Source organism: Cyanistes caeruleus, chromosome 3 (genome assembly GCF_971803275.1).
Source record: "Cyanistes caeruleus chromosome 3, bCyaCae1.hap1.1, whole genome shotgun sequence".
In the NCBI taxonomy this organism is placed as follows: domain Eukaryota; kingdom Metazoa; phylum Chordata; class Aves; order Passeriformes; family Paridae; genus Cyanistes; species Cyanistes caeruleus.
Genome location: NC_141703.1, coordinates 110,280,071 through 110,299,781, shown reverse-complemented (window position 1 = coordinate 110,299,781; position 19,711 = coordinate 110,280,071). Strand labels below are relative to the sequence as shown.

Below are 19,711 nucleotides of genomic sequence, written 5' to 3'. Positions count from 1 at the left end.
TTGTTGTCATTATATAGATATATAAAAAATTATTCAAATGTTCCAGCAGTAATAAGCTACTGAGATTTTTGCACTGATTTTGTTGTTCTTGAACTTAAATGTTCTTGAACTTAAATGTTCAAGCTTCTAGAATATACATTCTGCTAAAGAGACCTATGCCAACAAGCTCCAGTACTAAACCATTTCTGTTTAGTGACTCTATTTTGAACAGGTACCTCATCTCTTAAAATTTTTAAAAGTAACTCAGATGTAGAAGCTCAAATGCTCACCATGTGATACATTTTCTGGAACACCACACCAACAATAAATTTGAACTGTATACTTATGCAAGGTATTGTGATAATCCTGTATTCAAACTCGGGATTATCATGAGTGCTCATGTTCAGTGCAAAAATCTGTAGAAATTATTTATGGAAAGCTGTTTACAAGCCTGGGTAAGGAACTCATGCTCTGATTCTAAAGAAGTCATTGTCCTGAAAACACATTTTTCAGTTTCTGACTCTTTGCTACAATATTCAAACTTGTGTCTGCCATGACTCTACACAAAATGGTGGCTGAAAACCTCTTTTTTCCTTATTCCATCTTCCAAAATGCCTCTCCAGTCAACCACCTCTTACAACACATCTCTCTCTGGGCTTCCTACTCAGCCCCACTATTTAAACTATTCCTATTAGCACTTTCCCTCTCCTGTCAACCCCAAAAAAGCAGTAGGATATATTCATCTTTAAATGCAGGTGAACAAGCTCAGGGAATCCTGTCCTTGATGCAGAGGGCAGTGTTTGTAGATAGATTTATAGACTACAGACTGGGAGTAAATAAAATCTCACAACTGAGCACAGCCATGGGTTACCAGGGTACATGAACACTGCAAAATGGGCATTCCCAATGCAGCCTGCTCATTCACAAACCCAGTGCAACCCCTCTGCCACAACTTGCTCCCTCTGCCCAGGAGCTCCCCTGCTCCCTGAACTCACCCATGTCACCCAAAAACTTGTTTTGCTGTAACTCCAGTGTCTCATTTGCACTCTGAAACAGGATTATTAGGTCTGCAAACACCTTGTACTATTAAATTTATGCCTGCAGGAGTCCTGTAGACAATTTTAAACTGCCAATCTGACATCCTGTTTAGATTGAGTCAAAGCATCTATCAAATGTTATACAGCAAATTAGAAAGTAACCATTGTCTGTCAACCAACCATCACTATCCCTTTCAAAACTAAATATGTTCTGAAGTCCAAAGTAACACTGGGAAAGAAGAAATGCTCTTAGAGCATTTAATCCAGCAAAAGAGCTGGATTAAGAAATAACAGTTTAGCTTCATGCTAGCAGAATGAACTTTTGCTTAGAAATTCAAGCACATTCAGAGAAAAATATTTTTCTAGTCAGCACAGATTCCTTAAAATGAAGGCTAGAAAATGCATCACAACTCCAGCAATCCTCTCTGGTGCACTATCTTTTTGAAACCCACAAAGTTGCAATGACATAGCTTGAAGCAATTATTTTTAATATGGTAGATATTATCCTGGTCACTCTAAGTTACAGAATAAACCATATACTTTTAAAAATAAATAAATAGATCAAAATGAACCTTTGGTAATGGAACACATGTTCTTTGATGGCTATCCCTTTGGATCAAAGGGGCAGCTTTGATCAAGAGTGGCAGCTAAATTGGGTTGCACTGAAATAGAGTAGACAACTTAATCATCTTTTTGTGTATTGTGAAAAAAACTTGAGATTGTGGCAATCTGACACCAATACTAATAAAAAGCACAGATGACTAAAAAAGCAAACTTTTTTGCCTTTTCTAGAATTCCTGTGTGAATTGTCACTGTTCACTGTTTATCTCTAAGTATCAGACTAATTGCAAGGTTTAAAAAGCAATAATGACACCTTTCATGAATTTCAACTTGTCTACCTTCCCTGTCTTTCAGATACCAGGTACCTCATCATTTCTCACCCATCCCAAAGATTTTGGTTGCAGCAGCCACAGTACATTGAATGGCACACTCTCCCCTGGGAAATCCCCATCCCTCCTGTTCTCCAGAATATCAAATTTAAGGCCTGAAAAAGACAGAGGGCTTGATTTTTTTACAATAGAATCTATAGAAGACAAAAGGTCTCAACCTGTTGGTCTTTCAGGTCACATCAGCCTTTCTACTATAACTGTGAGGCCTAGAAAGTCACTTTAAAAAGTGAAAATAAACTCTTGTGCAAATATGCCACTCTTAAGGCTGTGGCATTGAGATGGAAAAGGTCAAGTCAAATAATAAGGTGATCTTTTACTACCTAAATTAATTTCTGACATTCTGACAGCAGAATATACTTCCTTCTTTTTCCCCAGAAGAAGAATATAAGTCTGTATTAAACACAGATGAGTTTCTTCAAGATACACAAACTTAACTATCAATATGTGGTATAATTTATTAACTAATAATGGAATATCATGCCAGGTGAGCCTTGTTTATACAAATACTTTTGAGAAGCTGAAACCCAACACTGTTGACTCTTCATTGCACTGATGCTGCTACAGCCAAATCCCAGTGGAAGAGGGCAGGATGTTACTACACTCCATTAAGACTACAGTAAATTTAGAAAGAAAAAAAAAAGAAAAAAAAGAAAAAAGAAAAAGGTTTCTACTTCAAAAGACAATACTGGTGATCCCCTTGGAAATTTCTTTTTCAGACAAAGGTATAGATTTGATGGTTTTACTTTTTCTTTAAACCACAGCGGCAAGCACTTGGTAACTATAAAACACCTAAGTCTCATTAAGGATGTGCAAGGCAGAAAACAGATGGAGATCAATTACTCAAAATATCCTAAAAGAGAATTGTTTCTTATTTTTCATAAACAATGACAAGATGGATTTCTTCTCACCAGACTGATGCAGCACAGGCTGAGTTGAGGCCCCTAAGGAAGGCCTTTGTTCATTATCAGGAGAGGACAGTAATGAAGTTGAAGGGGGACTTTCTGTCGAAGTTGATGTTGAAGGAGCTTGAGCTGACATGGTAGAAGAGGAAGATGATGGAAGCTGTTCAGAACCATCTACTTCCATTGCAGTTTCTGATTCTCTACTAGGTGCCATGTTATTAGTAGCAGGAGCATCTGTCCGATTAGTCCCACCTTTGATTAAAAATAGAACAAAAAAGCAAGAAAAAGAGCTCAAAAGTAAACTTACTCTGCCTCTAAAGATCCCTTTGCACTACCATTTTTATAAAAAAAAGTGCTCATTTCAGTTCAGCTTCAGTGCACTACGATTTTGTTTACACCTAGGAAAGGCTGATACTGTAAGCCTGAACATTCACTATAAGCACAATTTCTGTTGTAATCATTGTTTAAAAGAAGGAAATCACCTCTGGACCGTGATCTTCCTCGTCCTCGGTTGCTCTGTGCAACTTCACTGGCTTCTTCAAACCACCTTGACAGCATGTCTGACATCCTCTGCATCAGAGAGACATTGGGACTCTGCTCCCCTGTAGAACAAATGATGCTGAAGTTTTATCTACAGGTTTACCAAAAAAGTACCTTTCCCCCCATCATTTCTACCAGGAATGGAGACCACCCCTAACCCCCTTCTGCCACAAGAAATAGTTCTCTTCAGCCTGCTCCCAATGCCCCTGCCTATCCTTATTTCCACAGTACAGGTCTCTGACCCTCTGCTGGGATCCCTCATTCCCCTCCCGTACCTCAAGCAGAGGAGCTCTGACCTTCAAACACAAAAAATGGAATTGCAACAGCCAAAGAAAACATTAACAAGTGGTTAATGATGCCATAGGAAATATTATCAACTGGTTCAAAAAAGGGATTTCAGAAGCCCACAGGCAACAGAACCACATGCAGATTGTAAAGGAGCAGGTGGGATCACACCCCCCAATGTTTCTAATCCAGTAATTCCAAATACTGGAGGAGCAAAAAGACAGGCTAAGGTAAGAGGACAGGTTCATGTTCTCTCCCTAAACAGCATCTCCTACTGTCTGTGTCAGGTACAGAATCCTAGACACTTCTGCTGTAGTTTGGGGAAGCAGAAAAATGAGAACAGCACAGGAAATCTGGAAAGGGAGACTGTAGACAGACAAAGGAGGAAGATTTAAGGGAACTAGAGTCAAATACTTGGAACCCCACAGCTAGTTAGATTTAAACAGAAACATATTATTAGATGAAAATTGAGTGACAAAAAATGCTCTGCCCTCTGGTATCCCAATTTTTGATACCCAAGCATAGCTTTGGAAATGCTTTATTTACTAAAATCTCAAGCAAACGAGTAATATATCATAAACATGAAAATATAAGCATAAAAATTAGCCACCCTGTGTTACTAAATGTCATTATAAAAACAAAAACTATAATATTAGAATCCTATTGCTTTGAGTTCAAGTCCCCTAATGTAACCATTAAAGAGCATTTCATTTCTAATTGTGATTGCATGTGAGGTGTGACTACAAAGGAAAGAAATAAGTGCTGGTGTTAGTCCCTGAACAACGACAATGAAAAAAAACTCTACTTACATCAGCCTAATTGAAACAATTCAATTTTCCTGGTAAGAATATTTTCAACATTTTCAATTTTAAAAATCATTGTACAGTAGCAGCTCTGCACTTAACTCTAGAAAACCATCTGAAGGCTTGGCTGATCACTGAAACAAGGACAATCTGAAGCATGTATTTAGGGAATACTTCAGAAAAACTGGAAAATAAAACCCCAACAAAACACAGCAGCAAAGACAACAACCCCCCTTCAAATGCAAATGCTTTTACCATCTCTCTCTCTCTCACTCTCAGGCCTTGCTCTTGGCCCAGTATCTGACCAATCCCCTCTGAGCCGCAGACGTTTAACGGGAGGCTGACGTAACTGGGGGAGAGGAAAAAGAGAAAAAAAGCATCACACAGCTATTTATGTTCTACAGTACAGGATTCTAAACCTAAATATAAATCTCAATTTTCTTAAGACACCTAAATTCGTATCTGTCACCAAAACACAGAATGTCAGCCTTATGTTCAGGTTAAACATGAATAAGCACAACACTTCTCAACAAAATACATGAGTTTTAGCTTCAACAGCCTAAATAAATGACTCCCAGAACTAATGCAGCTTTTATTTTAAACTAACTTCATCATGTTAATTGAATCTTTCTATAGTGACAAATAATTACTAAGGTCTTCTTAAATTCAGCCTGAATTCTGCAGAAATATTTACCTCTTCACATTAAAAACTATATGGGAGTTTCAGTTTAACAAAATGTGGACTTGTAATTAAGCAAAGGGGAAAAAAAAATCAGTAAAAAAGAAGTTTTTAGTTCTCATAACACTTTTTTTGCAGTTTGAAATATAAAACAATCATTAAATGGGTGGTGAAATTACTTTCATCAACTTCAAGAGGAACAGGGAGTGCTTTGCTCACTTAGAAAGGTAGGTTTGAAGTCAATTGTATTGTGGCTGGTATCTCTGGCCTTAACAAAAACAAAGAAACCAAACAAAAAAAACCCAACCAACCAACCCAGAAACTGTGCTGACAATTTTAAGCTAAATGCCTTGTGGTGAAAGCATATCAAAGTTTTAATTTCATGATTCCTCAAGCAGGTTTAGGAAAAAGTCTTTACATTTCTTCTACTCTTTAAGAGTACAACTTTACAACAGGCTGAAATAAAAATACCCAAGCAACAATGCTTTAGGGATAACAAGGACAAAGAATAAGCATTCAATTCCTTAAATTTAATTTAATTTAATTTAATTTCTGACTGCATTCCTGACTAAGAAAACACATCACGTAAAATGTGTTGGAAAACCTTTCAAAATAGTTCCAAACAGATTTGAAAAGAGGAAGGAAATGTGAACATCACACTTCTCCCAGCAAAAAGGAAAGAGAAATCATCATCATCATTATCATCATATTGATCCTGGAGGTGAGGACAGCAGGATGCTGACAGCTTATTGAGAACTCCCCTCTGGCCTCAGATTAAAAATTAGGAACGTGGGATACAGTGTTTGTGAAAGGGTGAGCAAAACACCAGAAGAAAAAAGCAGTGGATGGTTGGGAGAGTGCAGGGAGAGACAGAAACAACTTCACTGTAGTTAAAGGCATTTTTTTAATGTTGATCAGAAAATTTAGACTGGAAGGGTCAGCATCACTGTAAGTGAGCTGATAATTAACAACTGCTTGAGTTTTGAAAAATTTTAATACTGCTCAGTAACAGAGGCTCACCTCCTTGATCTAAACCTCTTGTACTCCTTCATATCTGTCATGAAATGATAATTTTTACCAAGCAGTATTAACATTTGATTTCAAAGAATCTGCTTCCCAATGCATGAAAAGTAACAGAACACGGAGTGACCTGCCACCCTTGATGCTTTTATGACCCCAGGTTCAGGCAGATGCCTTCTCATCTCTATGAGAGAAACCAGACGAGAAAGAAAACGACTGACAAAATATTGTAAACTAATTGATAAATAAATATGTACTAAAAATACACCATTTTTGTGCCAATCTACTTGTCACACAGGCTGTGACCAGCAACATTATTTTCAGATTAAAGGGGAACACAACTGATGGTATTTCCTGTGTGCTGCAAGTTAAAAAACATCAAACACGAAAGGGAGGCATCTTAATCACTTGCCTCTTCCCTTCTCTCTTCTGCAGAAGGGACTTTAAGTTCTCGTGCTGTGTCATCCTTCGGATCAAACAAGTAAATGTAATCTGAGGAGTAGCTCACAAGGATCTCTTGGCCATCTTCACTGTAACACAGGGATGTTACCCTGCAGGACTTGTTGTTGAGATGAGGAGGAACAAAACGTGCCACCATTCCAACAGTGCCCCTGCCAGCATAATTCCCTTTATTTAAAAAAGAGTGGGGAAAAAGAGAAGAAAATAATTACATGTTTATTATTGTAAATTTTCAACAGCTTCAATAAACCCCTAATTTGGCATCCAACAAAAGATAATCAGGGAAAAGATACGTATCCTCTAGTTTCTGCAATAATTTTGATCTGAAGAATGATATATCAGATTTTACAGTCATTATTTTTGGTTACAAATGCTATGTACATTACAAAAAAATAAAAGATGAAAACACTCACACAGATATATTAATGTCTCACATATCCACCATATTGTGTTGTATAGGAAGCTATTTGTCAAATGTGGTACAAATGGAAATTTAAGAACCAAAAACCACAAAAAAATAATGCAAATCTATATCTACACACAAATTAGAAAGGAATTCCTTACATTAAGCTTCAAAAATTTACACTGGACATCTCTTTTCTACTCAATTTTTTTTTTTAAATACTAATTTTTCTTCAAAACAGAATAACACTGTCACTTTGAAACTGCAGAACTATACATGACATTGGACCTAACATGCTTTCCTGATCACTCATTTCCAATCCAAATACTAAAACCATCTGAAATTCTAGAATTACAAGCTTGTGAAGAGATAAAAGTTACCTATAAGAAGCTCTAACACTGAGAAAAATGGACTGTTCCAAAACCTCTTAATTTGACATGTAACTGTCAGCTACACGGCAGAAATGATTACATGAAAATCAAGTCTGCTCACTGGACATGGAATAGTTGACCTCTTAAAAAAAACAAAAAACAACAACTCCACACAACCCCAAACAAGCAAAGGAACACTACACCAATATTTTTTTTAGAAACCAGTCTTCAAAATCTTGATTTTTCTCTCTTTGGCTTTCCAGGCCAAATTCATGTTATTGCTGTACTGTACAATACTAGAGCACACACACAGAGGACATTTTAATCAACCCCCAGAACCTGTTCCCAGGCACTTCTCACAGGACTTTGCTGACCACTGTGATGAAAGGGAGAGCTCCTATAGATTGTCAACCTGATGAGAGGGATATTTTTATGTTTAGCAATCTTTACTGTTCCCTTTCTCCTTCACCACAGTCATCAACAGGAAAATGCTACACAAAATGACAGATTTTGTGCCACTGCTTATCAACATGAATGTCACAGCTGTATTATTAACTCCTGTGTGTCCACTGATCATACATTATAACCAAGAGCTATGTGAAAGTGACATAACACATTTCTGTGCACCTGAAATTTTTCAATAAAATCCTGAGGTAAGCATCTGAAGCATACCAGCTTTCACCTGAGGAATTTGCAGCTTTTCAGTGAAACTGTGTTAACAGCAATAACTACTGCAAAGGCAAGCACAGTTCAGGATATTATGGAGTTCATAAGATCTCCTCCCAAAAGAAGCAATCAAGCTCCAGGATGGTAGAGTACAAGACAAGAATTTAATTAAAATTCAGGTGGACCACTGGAGGCTGCAATTCCTGGCTTTTTGGAATTCTGGAATCACACGATTCAAGACAAAAGAAGAGACATTACAAAATGTCATTTTCTGCATTCAGTACACAATGCATTCTCAGATACATGAAGAGATTAGGCTTACTTCTTTGAAGATTTCTGCATTAGCAAATATTAGAGTGAAATGACTTTATTATTACCAACCATAGCTCCCAGAGAAGGTAGCTACACTTCTGCAGGGTTACACTTGAGTCATTCACCACCCACTTTGAAAATAACCAGAATCTGGCGCTGCCAGTGGGTAGAAATGCTTGTTGCACAGTGTGGTTCCTACCTGTTGCCCTTGTGCCAAGCATTCTCCTGTCATAGATCCTCACTGAGCTGTCAGAACAGCCCACAGCCAGGTAATAGGGGATGGGTGGACAGATAGCAACAGAGGTGGCAGCACGACGACAGTTTATTAAAATATCCTGGAACACACAAAAATGCAGCATTGAAATAAAGCTCTGAACATCTGAGGTATAATTTTGTTGATGTTTTGTTTGTTTGTTTTTATTTTGTTTTGGTTTTTTGTTTCACTACACAGGCCCCTCCCTTAGTCAAGGAGATTTTGAGAAAATTGGTCTGGCCTGTGAAGATGTATAAATGTGTTATTAGAAAAGCCACTGCATGGAAGGAAAACTATCAGAGGAAGAAAACTGGCACCATGACAACTGAAAAAGAAACCTAACCAAAACAGAAACACAGAAACATTTAAAATTTATAAACTAAAAACTACGGATTTACTAACTACCTTGCACCTTGGATTTTCTTTTGAAACACAGTAACTGTGGAGGTGGAAGAGTACTAAATATGCAGAAACAGTTTAAATCAATTAAAGGATCAGAATAGGTTCCATCAGTCAGATAACTGGGTAGAGGGAAAAAAAAATGAAAGAAACCCCTAGAACCAGTAAATGTGCACAAAGTTGAACAAAATTAATAAAGACTAGCAATACATACTTCAGCAGTTTTGTTCCAATTAAAAATAAAATTGTTTCTAAAATTCAAACACAGTGGACACTGGTAATACCTGTAATCTAACATAATTCATGACTAAATTTTTTCTTACAGAGAGACACAAAGCTGCAGGTGATTCTCACAGCTCATTTTTTGCCTCCAGTTTTGCACTCTACATTATTAGTGTAAACCAGACTAAGAGATTCAGTTTCAACAGACAATCTTTTCTACCATATCTGAAGCCTCACACCAAAGCTCATAAATAAAAAATGACAAAGGAGATAATTAAAGCTAAAAAAGAAAAATAAAAAAAGGCTCCCCACACTTTTGTTTTTTCTTGGGAAACATATACTGTCATCTCCACCAATGACCCTGAAATGCATTATTTGTAAAAGCTTTACCAGAATTCATATGTGTTTGTGTGATTACACATTTAAGTAATTTTTATTAAAATATTATTATTACTATTTTACTTATTATTATTATTACTAAAGTAATCTTTATTAAAAGGTTTCATTCTTACATCTTTACAATCTTCCTTTGTGCAACTTGTTTTGATGCGAGTATCAAACCATCTCACGGTGCCATCCTCACCACAAGAGAGGAAAGTGTAGGGATCATTTGGTACTGTCATAATCTGCTCAAAAGAAAGAAAGAATAGGATTATTAATACCTCTAGAAATAGCACTAATTTAAAAACAAAAACACCAATATTTGGAGCAGCAGCAAGGCAACTAAGACTCAAATCAAGCTTTCCAGTGAAGTAATGAGAAAAACTGAAAAACTGATGATGTTTCTTCATTTTCAAGAAAAGGTTTGAACTGTCAAAGTCAAAGGAAACTTTTAAATGTCACATAAGATTAAATATCCATAGGTCAAGGCTTACAGTTGTTTCTATGATCTTTTAATACACAACTTACATTTACTGCAATCATTTTTCAGATAACTTATCAGTTTGCTACAAAAATTCAACAAAAGTTCAGTTTATGCTCTATCAAGTAATAGGATTACAATTACAATTACAAACAAAGTCTTCAGAAGTCTGAATGCCTTGAAAATACTAAATGGATTTTATTCCCATTGGGCTATTCCTTTGCATCCTAGGTAGTTCCCTGCAGCAAGTCTGCATTAAAGGCTGTTACCAAGCTACCTCCTCACTGATTTTTTTTTATTTTTAAATTTTTTTTAAGAGAGCACTGTACTGAACCATTTTCCTAAGCTCAGCCCTTCTCAGCTAGGGACAGCTCTGATGGAGGTTCACATGAATGGCTTCACTCAAAGCCTCCTCAAGACAAAATAAAAAGGCAAATGACCACAATGTTAAATATGACCTGAACAGCACAGGTCAATGAATGCACAGGAAATGTCAGTTTATTTGCAGTCAGTCTCTTAAAACAGAAAATAGAGAATGTTATGGCAGTGTTTTCCTTTTCCTACACTCCTGCTACTATCAGTAGAAATTTATAAAGCAACACCAATGGTTTATACTGTAATACATTCATTGAACACAGAGCATGAGTGATTCTTTAACATTTTAAATGAGATGATTTATCACCCCCACTTCTCAAAATTTTTAATAAAAGTAACTTATGGATATCTGCAAATCTCTCTGCCTGAAGTGGGGTTACAAAGGTAACCGCTGAAGGCTTCAGCCTCTCTTGTAAGGCTCAGCAGAATAACTGAGACAGTGCTTGTTGTTACAGATAAGAAGTTTAACTTGCAGAACAAAGCCAAGGTTTGAATACCAATAGAACAATAACTTCTGAGCTATGACCACTATTCCTCAATATATCAGTATAACATATTGAAAAGACTGTTTTTCACTACATATTTTGTTCGGATTAACTTTATTTGTGTAGTTATAAAAGTTAGTAATTGTTCTTCAATCCACTAAATTCTTCCAGCATTTAGCAGAGCTTTCAGTGAAAACATTTTGCTCCAATAACGTTGCTGAACATGGAAAGCTCATTTCTAGTAGCTGTATTTTATTTTTGTTCACACTGATGCTATTTCACCTCATACATGCAATATAACTTGCACATGGCAACTTTTATGTGTAGTGTTCACAAACAGCCTAAGTACTTTATAAGCAGTAAACCAGAGAAATGGAGAAGTGCACACTCCAATAATTGAGTCAATATTACTACACTTATGCTCAAAAAGTACACATTATACATATACATATATATGAAGAATTGTTTTTTTACTAACTAAAAATGTGTTTGCTACTTGACTTTAAAAGTGTATATAGCTATATGATCATTTTACTGCATTTAAAACAAGAAAGTAAGAGGTGTCCATAAAAGTGCATTATCTTTCTGAAATGTAATTCACAGGGCAATAAAGGGCAATAAAGAAAAGATTTGGCTGGAAAAAAAAACTTGTCAAGGCCTTGTACAAGTAATAAATTCTTCAGAAATGTGTCTCAAGAGCCTCTCCCTCTACTTATTCTATTCTCACTCAGAACTAAGAACAATTGTACAATTACAATTGTAGTTTTGTAAACAATTGTACAGTTTACAACAATCTACACCAATTTCCATGTTCCTCTGTTTGATGTTTTTGCAGTGTCTTGAACTGCCACAAACTCCAAGAGCTGTATAAATCCAAACCACATTCAAATTTAGAATTGGTACCTCAGGGGCAGCTTTTAGCTTTTGTTATTTAGAGAACCCAGTGAGTCAAAGTTCTATATTTAACATGATGATGTCCTTACATACAGCTGGGCAGTAACATCACAATATTTAGAAATTTTCTTCCCACTCCAGGAACCCCAACTCCAGTGCAAAACAGGGTAAGAAAAATAACTTCATAATGAGACAGAGTTGTTAAAACAGCCAATGTCATACATAGGTTTTGAAATTCCTTCCATTAACAGTGTCTAAAAGCAGCAAAAGCAACCAAAACTGTATCACACACCTGTCATTTAAAACAACAATAATGCCCTCTTGTTAACATTATTGCTGAATAAAAATCATCCCCAATTAGACCATTTTAACTGTGAAATACAGAAGGGAAATGTAATTGGTGTAATTACAACCATAAGGACACTTGCACTACAGGAACAAAAATTAACTCTGGCAGTACTTCAGCCACTTTCTTTTTTTCATACACTCCAATTCTTTTTATGAGAAGTTTTTAAAGATTTTGTTCATTTAACATGCAAAGAAAAGTGATCTAAAAGCTTGCTATGAGATCTGACCTGAATAGATTAAAAAAAACTGGATTTGGGAATTTTTCCCCTGTGTGTGTACTGCAGTAGTGTTAAAAAAGCCCCAACAAACAAATAGTGAAAAAAACAGGAACATTTATAACCAGAGGAAAAAAAAATTCAATTTTCTCTATTTTAAGTACAGTAAGTTTTGCAAGCAGCAGCTTTCGCTGTTACTTAAAAGAAGCAGATAGAACAAAAAATCTTATTTTCTTCCTAACTTACTTTGCTTCCACGCTTGCCTAATTTATATGAACAAAATTTCCAACGAAGGACTGAAAACACTGTGGCTAAATTTACACCTAAAGAGTTAATCAGAATTCACAACAGAAAAATTATCTATAACTGTAAACACATTTTTCAGATTAAGTTGTTCACACATGCTGAACTAAGCATTTCGTGAAAAAGGCATGAAACTGCTGAAAAGTTCAGGGAAGAGGGGAGGGGCAGGGTGGGGAAGAGTAAGAATTAAAATGTAAAACAGTCACTTCCCCCACCTCCGGCCCACTTCAGGAAGAAATTCAAAGCTCAATTTAAATCTGCTTTGCTCTACAGAACTTCCTTTAGTGAAGGTAATTAATATTTGCAAAGTGGTCTTAACAGTATCAGTTTTTGCAAAGTTCTATGTTCAATTTAGACAGCACATTTCTCTGTTCAAGCCTATTTTTTAAATGGAAAAAAAGCAACTTGAAAAGTTCTGTAACTCTCACTGCACTGAAACAAAGTTTTCAGCAGTCTGGTTAAAATCTTGGGCAATAATACAATAAAATACGTATTTTACCCATATTAAAATTATGATATACTTCATGAGGTACCTCGTAGGTAGTCCCATAGTGGCAGGTGTACTGGCATTGCCTGTTGGTCTCTGCATCCTGTTCAACATTTGTGTAGAAAATGACTCCATCTCCAGAACAAGAAACAATCTGTTTGTCATTGGTGCACGGTAAGAACTTTGCACTGAAAATATTGGCCCTGTGTCCTGAGCGAATCGTTGTGAGAACCTAAAGAACAAAGGAAAAAAAGAAGGCTGCAGCAGGTCAGTGTTTTCCAATCAATAAAAATGGTAAAAATTCAGACTGTGAAATACCAGTTATGCACAGGCTGCCAGGGACCTACAGCTCAATACAACAGAAGAGAGAAGCTGCTTTTACAAATTTCTTCTACAGACAACATGGTTCTATAAGAGAAATTTGCTCAGGCACTTGCACAAAGCATTCTGCAAAATGCAAGGGCTGGAATGCAGCTGCCACCTTTGTTTTTGCAATGCTGGTTACACAGCACATCAGGTTTCTCAAAGTGAAACATCAGTCAGCGTGATGGTGCAGCCACCTGCACATCAGTATGGAGAGACTTAGAAGATCTGGGATATTGTAAGTCAAGAAGAATAAGGCACTGTAATCCAAGCCAATATATAGACTTTTAAAACTGATGCTACTCTGAAACTCTGAAAAGGAGAGCTGAAGCTTACAAGGAAGATGTTTTGAAGCAAGCCAAAAATAAATAAACATTTAAGAACTTGATTATACAGGGCAATAATCCAGGACTTGACTTGGGATCTCATTCATCTACAGTAAAATAGAGAAATATATGATTTACTTCACCATCACAGATGATTTTAAACACTTTGTGGTGACTCTATCCTTCCTCACACACTTAGTTTACCAAAACTGAAAAAACCTCCATATGCTTTCCTCCTGTGAACAAGTGAACGTTATATTCTTATTTCCCCCCATCTACAGCACTTGAACCAAACTAGATTTTCACCAGTCCCATTAGGAAAAAAATACTTACCAGGTTGTTTACAGTATGAAAATTACTTCTAAATTTCCAGTCAATTAACTTAATCAAAGGAAGTGTTTTGCTAATGAAGTTTCTCTGTCAGTAGCAGCTCATGCCTAAGTTCAGAAGTGCTATTTCACACCTTTTAAATAATTCCCACTAAAAAAGTTTAACAGTGAACCTGCATATTCTGAAAGATACAAAATATTGATGGCTGAAGTCTATTTTTGCTACTTTACCGAGATAATAACAGAAAATATGGTGAAAAGGATTTTGTCAAGATGACAGAATTACAGCACAGTTCTGATACCAATTTGCTCTCTTTTCCTGTACTGATTCTCTTACTCAAGCAAGAGCAAATAAGCTAATACAATTGTAACACTCATTAAAAATCACCTCTCTAGTACATTTCAAGAATAACACTGATTATTGAGTCTTCTTGCTGGTACCTGCTGTTTTATAATTGCATTTGCATATATTAGGAAAAAAAATTGAAAAATCATCTTCTCCTCTGCTGTTACAAAAAATAACTCAGCTAACTGTGAAAAATAAAAAAAGAAAACAAAACATCTCCCATATTCCTCATTAGGCTTAAGCTGAGAAGTAGTACACAACGGGGGGGAAAAAATTGTCCCATGAAAGCATAAAGCTTAAATTGCAGCACCTTTTAAAGTATTAAAATATTTTAATGTAAAAATGCTATAATGAGCAACTATACCATAGTGGGATATTAAAATAATCTCTGCACAATAAAAAACACCAAACATCCTTTATATGCATGAAAAATTCTTACTCTGCAAGTCACTACACCAACACTCACTTTGGAATATATCTGTTACCCACTCCACAGCCCTCTCAGATACCACTTTTCCAGCGGGACTCCCAGCCCAAGAGAAACCCTATCTAGTGATACTGACCTGAACTTTGTCAGCCTGACACCACCAATTGAAAGGAAGAGATGAAGTCTGGAAGCTTAATTGGGGAGGTAAGCAAAAGGCACAGGCAACACTCCAAAGCACCACCATTTTTCCAGCAAAACCCTTCAGGAAAGCAGACTATTGTTTTCTACTCAAACTTTCCTCCACTATACCAACCACACCTCTTGTTTCTCCCACAAATTTAATTTTTCAGCACGTCCTTAGGGTTTAGTTGTTAGCCTCTAAGAGGACACAGCTCAGAGCATCTGTTCTACCAAACTATCAGTTCCTTCAAGAAAAAAGTGTGGGACAACACCACTACCTGATGGATGCTAGCTGGCACTACTGGGAGTCTTTCAGCTGCATTGCAACCCCCATTTCAGTACAAATTATTCTCCATCCACTTGCAGGCACACACAAGGCAATGTAATTTTACATTGGGGTGAACTATTTCAATCAAGATTGGCACCCCAACAACATTACACAGAAAGACAACTCAGTACATTACACAGAGCAAAAAATACAATATTTCAAAAGTGAAGTGAGAGGAAAACAGTTTATATGACTACAAGATTTCATGAGAATTACTGAATCCTATTGCTGCTTTTGACACTAATCTGTGGTGAGACCATGTTCCCTTTGTGCCCAGCCATGTACCGTAAAATGGGATAATAGCAATGTCACAAAGGATTAGAACACTCAGGTTTTAAAGCACTCTGAAGTTTTATTCCCATTTATAGACACTAGGAATGATATTATAGCACTAGCATGATATTATCTTTGTCACATAATAATTTATATTTGAAAACTGATTATCTTGAAAAATATCTTGAATATGTTGAAAAAGAATAACTTGCATCATGTTTGAAAATTAACAAGCAGCCAGAAACACATTTACCTTTCTGCTGTAGGGATTACTAATTACCAGGTTGGTGTCATCTGAACCAGATAAGATATATTCTCCTGTATCATTCCAGCAAATTGTATTCACCTGTATGAATTTAAAAAAAAATGTTTAGACTTAACATTAATTCAATTTTTACCACACTAAAACATCAATACTCATCCAACACTACAGAAATAGGAGTTAACAAATTCAACTGAAATTATGTCATTTCTAAGCAGCTAGCATAAAAAAAAAAAGTGTTTTTAAAACAAATTGATAAGGGAATCAGCTGCTTCACCTATGGCATCTCAATTACTCCCTCTGCTCCTCAGGAGTTCATCAGCTATATTAAGCTTCCCACAGTAGCCACAATTTTACACACACAGGTGCTTTAATGTACCAAATCTACTCCACAGAGAGTTCTCTGAATTTGAACTGGAGTGCATCACAGTGCTCTTGTTATTGCATCTGTACCATATCCAAATTCTGACCATCCATTGCTTTGCACACTTTTCAGTGACCACACCACCTCAGGGAAAAGCACTGCAGAATCCATCCCAGATCCCTTTTGAAAAGTGTGAGTACACTGGGAAAGAAGAATCCTACAGTGAGGTACAGAATTGTACTGGGAGAGCTTTACAATACATTTCCTTATCAATTCTCCTTTTTACAAGACTGTGCTTAACAATGTGTCAGTGAAACAAAGCTGTGAAAGCACTCAAAATCCAGGAAGCTCAAAAAGTATCTTCCAAGCAGCAGCTCATGCACAAGCACCAAAGACTGCATGCAAGACCATTATTATTTCAAGTAAGCCTCTAAAATACCTTCAAGTGTCAAAGTGCAGCCATCACCATTTTCTGCTGGCTAGATTCTGTTGGCAGAACAGCTGCCTTAGTGTGATGTACCAGACTGGATTACAGAATTGGTAAAAAACCCCACTCTGTTCTAAATTTTTTGACTTACGCTTCTTTTTCCTTGGTGGTTTGTTGTTTTTTTAATTCAAATGTTTCACTCTGAGCACCCCCAAACAAAAATAATTTTTGTTTAAAATAAGTACTCCCATTCTAGTTATTGTTTTAATGGCAAGCTTCGTTTGGGTGAGTTGCAAAATCAGAGTTAGAAGTTTCAGGTTGATCATAGGAACAACACCACCTTGATATTCTCAGGTGGAGGAACTTGAGGAGAGATCTTGGTGCTAAACAAACATGCCTATGCCAGGGTTAGCTCAGTGCTCAGCAGCAGTCAGATATTGCTAGGATTTATTAGGAAATGCACAGAAAAGCAGGGTATACATCCATGCATGGCAATCCCACGTCTTCCACACTACGCAGTTTGGGTTCGTATCCTGCTCCCGTATTCTCCATTTCTATTACTGCCCATTTGGAAAGAGAAATTATGACAAGGAATTACTGGGGCGCTCACAGATATCTAACATTTTTTTATTGCAAGAAGCAAATAATTTGTACTGCTCTAGGGAAGGGAAATGATAGAAGCTTATGAGAACATAAATGACATGGAAAAAGTAAAAAACTAATTTTCGGTGGGTCTTCACAGCACAGCAAATGGAAGGCCTTAAATGAAATGATCAGATGACATATGGCTTTTTAATGAAACTGAAAATCACTGTTATGGAACACCCTAAACACCAGAAGTGGAAGAATATACATATTCATCAAAGATAAAATGAAAAGTGATCAGAAACAAAGCATGATGTGTTCTCCAGAACACACATCAAATACTGTCTGCTTACCCTGTCTCAACTTCCTTCAAAAATATGTGCTGGCCATTTTAAGGGCCACGCTGTCAGGCTCCACTGAGCTTTGGTATGACCTTGCATGGCTATTCTTATGGTTTTATAACTCTGGCTGTCAATCACCAAGAACCACAATTTCAACTAGCCCCCAGAACCATCTATCATTGAAATAACCTGTCCTGACAATGGATGTACTCTAAAACATTGTCAAACATTGAACAGCACTACAGCAAGGGCAAACACACAACCCAACAATGTTTATTTTCATCTGCATTTCCTCTCAGGCAGAAAAATATTATTATCGCTGCCTTAAAGAAACCAAGATGCTAATGTAAGAATACAGGAATAGAAACAGAACAAAACACTGAAAAAACAAGTAAGCTACTGAAAAATTTAAAGTCATGATAAAAGAAAGAAAAATTAGCACAAAAAATTAGACTAATTGAGGGTGTGGATGTGTATATTTATCTGAAGGAAAATCTGAAGGACAGCACAGCAGAGAAACACTGAAGATGCAAAAGGGAGACAAGATTATCTAAACTACAACATTACAAGTCTACACAAGACATCAATTGTTCTCCTCCAAAATTCCAATTTCATTGCAATGATTGCCTCAGTTGAGCCATTTCAATATACCCTACTCAGACAAAAGCTGGTTCCAAAATAATCCCGAAGTAAGATGACATAACCAAATGAGTAGTAGAGGTCTGTAACCAAATAGACTTTTTTATTCTGTACTCACTCACCTTCTCAGCATTGCTGACAACAAATAACTCAAAAAGTAACTAAGTCTTTCAGTGAATAAGCTTGGTTTGGGTTTTTTTCAGAGACTTTCCAGTCAATACACACAGTACTCAGTACAACCTACTGACCAAAACTGAATAACCCAAATAAATTTGCATATGGATCACTAAAAATAGATGTTCAAAAAAACAATTAAAAAAAAGTTCTCATTCCATGGTAGCAGACCCACTACTAAAATATAATGTAAAACAAGAACTGGTTAGAAAATTGGTTTTTATTTTGAAAAAGCTACATATTGTACTACCTGCGCAGCTACTGGACATCCAACTAAAAGCATAATGTAACAGTTACTATTCTGAGGGTTTGGAAACCTTGGGAGAGGGTGCTGGAGCCAGAAGAAAGGATACGTCAAACACAAATGACAGCCAATGACTAACAAGGTAAGAAAAGTCAAAAGGTGTGCAATTAGTTTTTTTCTATTAAGTACTCCACATTATTAATTGTATCTAGTTTTATTTGTCACTCATCTAGCCTTGCAAGGAGTCAGCAGGCACTTTTGATTCATTAGTCAATTAGTCAGATACAAATTTACTATCTCAGTGCTTTCCTCAAAGGCAATGCAGGAGACAGTGCAGCCAATCCCTAATAAACTAAAAAAGCAAACTCCTCACTTCCACGCTAAGTGACATCAGAATCAACCCTAGTGAACAGAAGCGATTAACAGAATACAAAAACAGAAGAAAAGGAATAAAAATGACTGTAGATATCCAGAATATCGGGATATCCCCCAAGCAAGGAAGGGGGTGAAAAAGGCAGTGCTTTTCATCTGGGGAGTACAAGGTGAAAACTGTTTCTAACAAAACACAAACTCCCTATACTGGTTTAAGCTTGGTTTTGAGGACTCCATCTGAAAAGGACTTGTTCCCAAGTGCCATCCTGAAAGAGATGAATGCCATGAAGGATGTTGGTTAGTTATTGATCTGAATGCCTAGATGTAGAAATGAGAAGTTACTCCTTCAGGTAATATTTATATCTTTATAATATCTTTATTTCAAAATGCATTATTTACTCATGTCAAATCCTTCACCTACATCCTGCATTTCAACCTCAGCTTCCACAGGATCAAAACGGGAAGAAACTAAGCAGCATTTT

The 19,711-nt window shown here is 36.5% G+C and overlaps 1 protein-coding gene across 10 annotated transcripts in view; it reads right to left on the bottom strand.

The window, feature by feature from the left end:
- Positions 1-19,711, bottom strand: part of DCAF6 (DDB1 and CUL4 associated factor 6) — a 77,378-nt gene that overhangs the window by 37,787 nt on the left and 19,880 nt on the right. For all 10 annotated transcript variants that reach the window (XM_086884167.1, XM_086884169.1, XM_086884168.1 and 7 more), the window contains exons 3-10: positions 16,075-16,167; positions 13,296-13,481; positions 9,793-9,906; positions 8,606-8,741; positions 6,608-6,822; positions 4,752-4,845; positions 3,351-3,470; positions 2,875-3,120 (exon numbers count right to left, since the gene is read on the bottom strand). In XM_086884167.1, the coding sequence (XP_086740293.1) occupies positions 2,875-3,120; positions 3,351-3,470; positions 4,752-4,845; positions 6,608-6,822; positions 8,606-8,741; positions 9,793-9,906; positions 13,296-13,481; positions 16,075-16,167 (1,204 nt within the window). The remainder of the gene's footprint in view (positions 1-2,874; positions 3,121-3,350; positions 3,471-4,751; positions 4,846-6,607; positions 6,823-8,605; positions 8,742-9,792; positions 9,907-13,295; positions 13,482-16,074; positions 16,168-19,711) is intronic.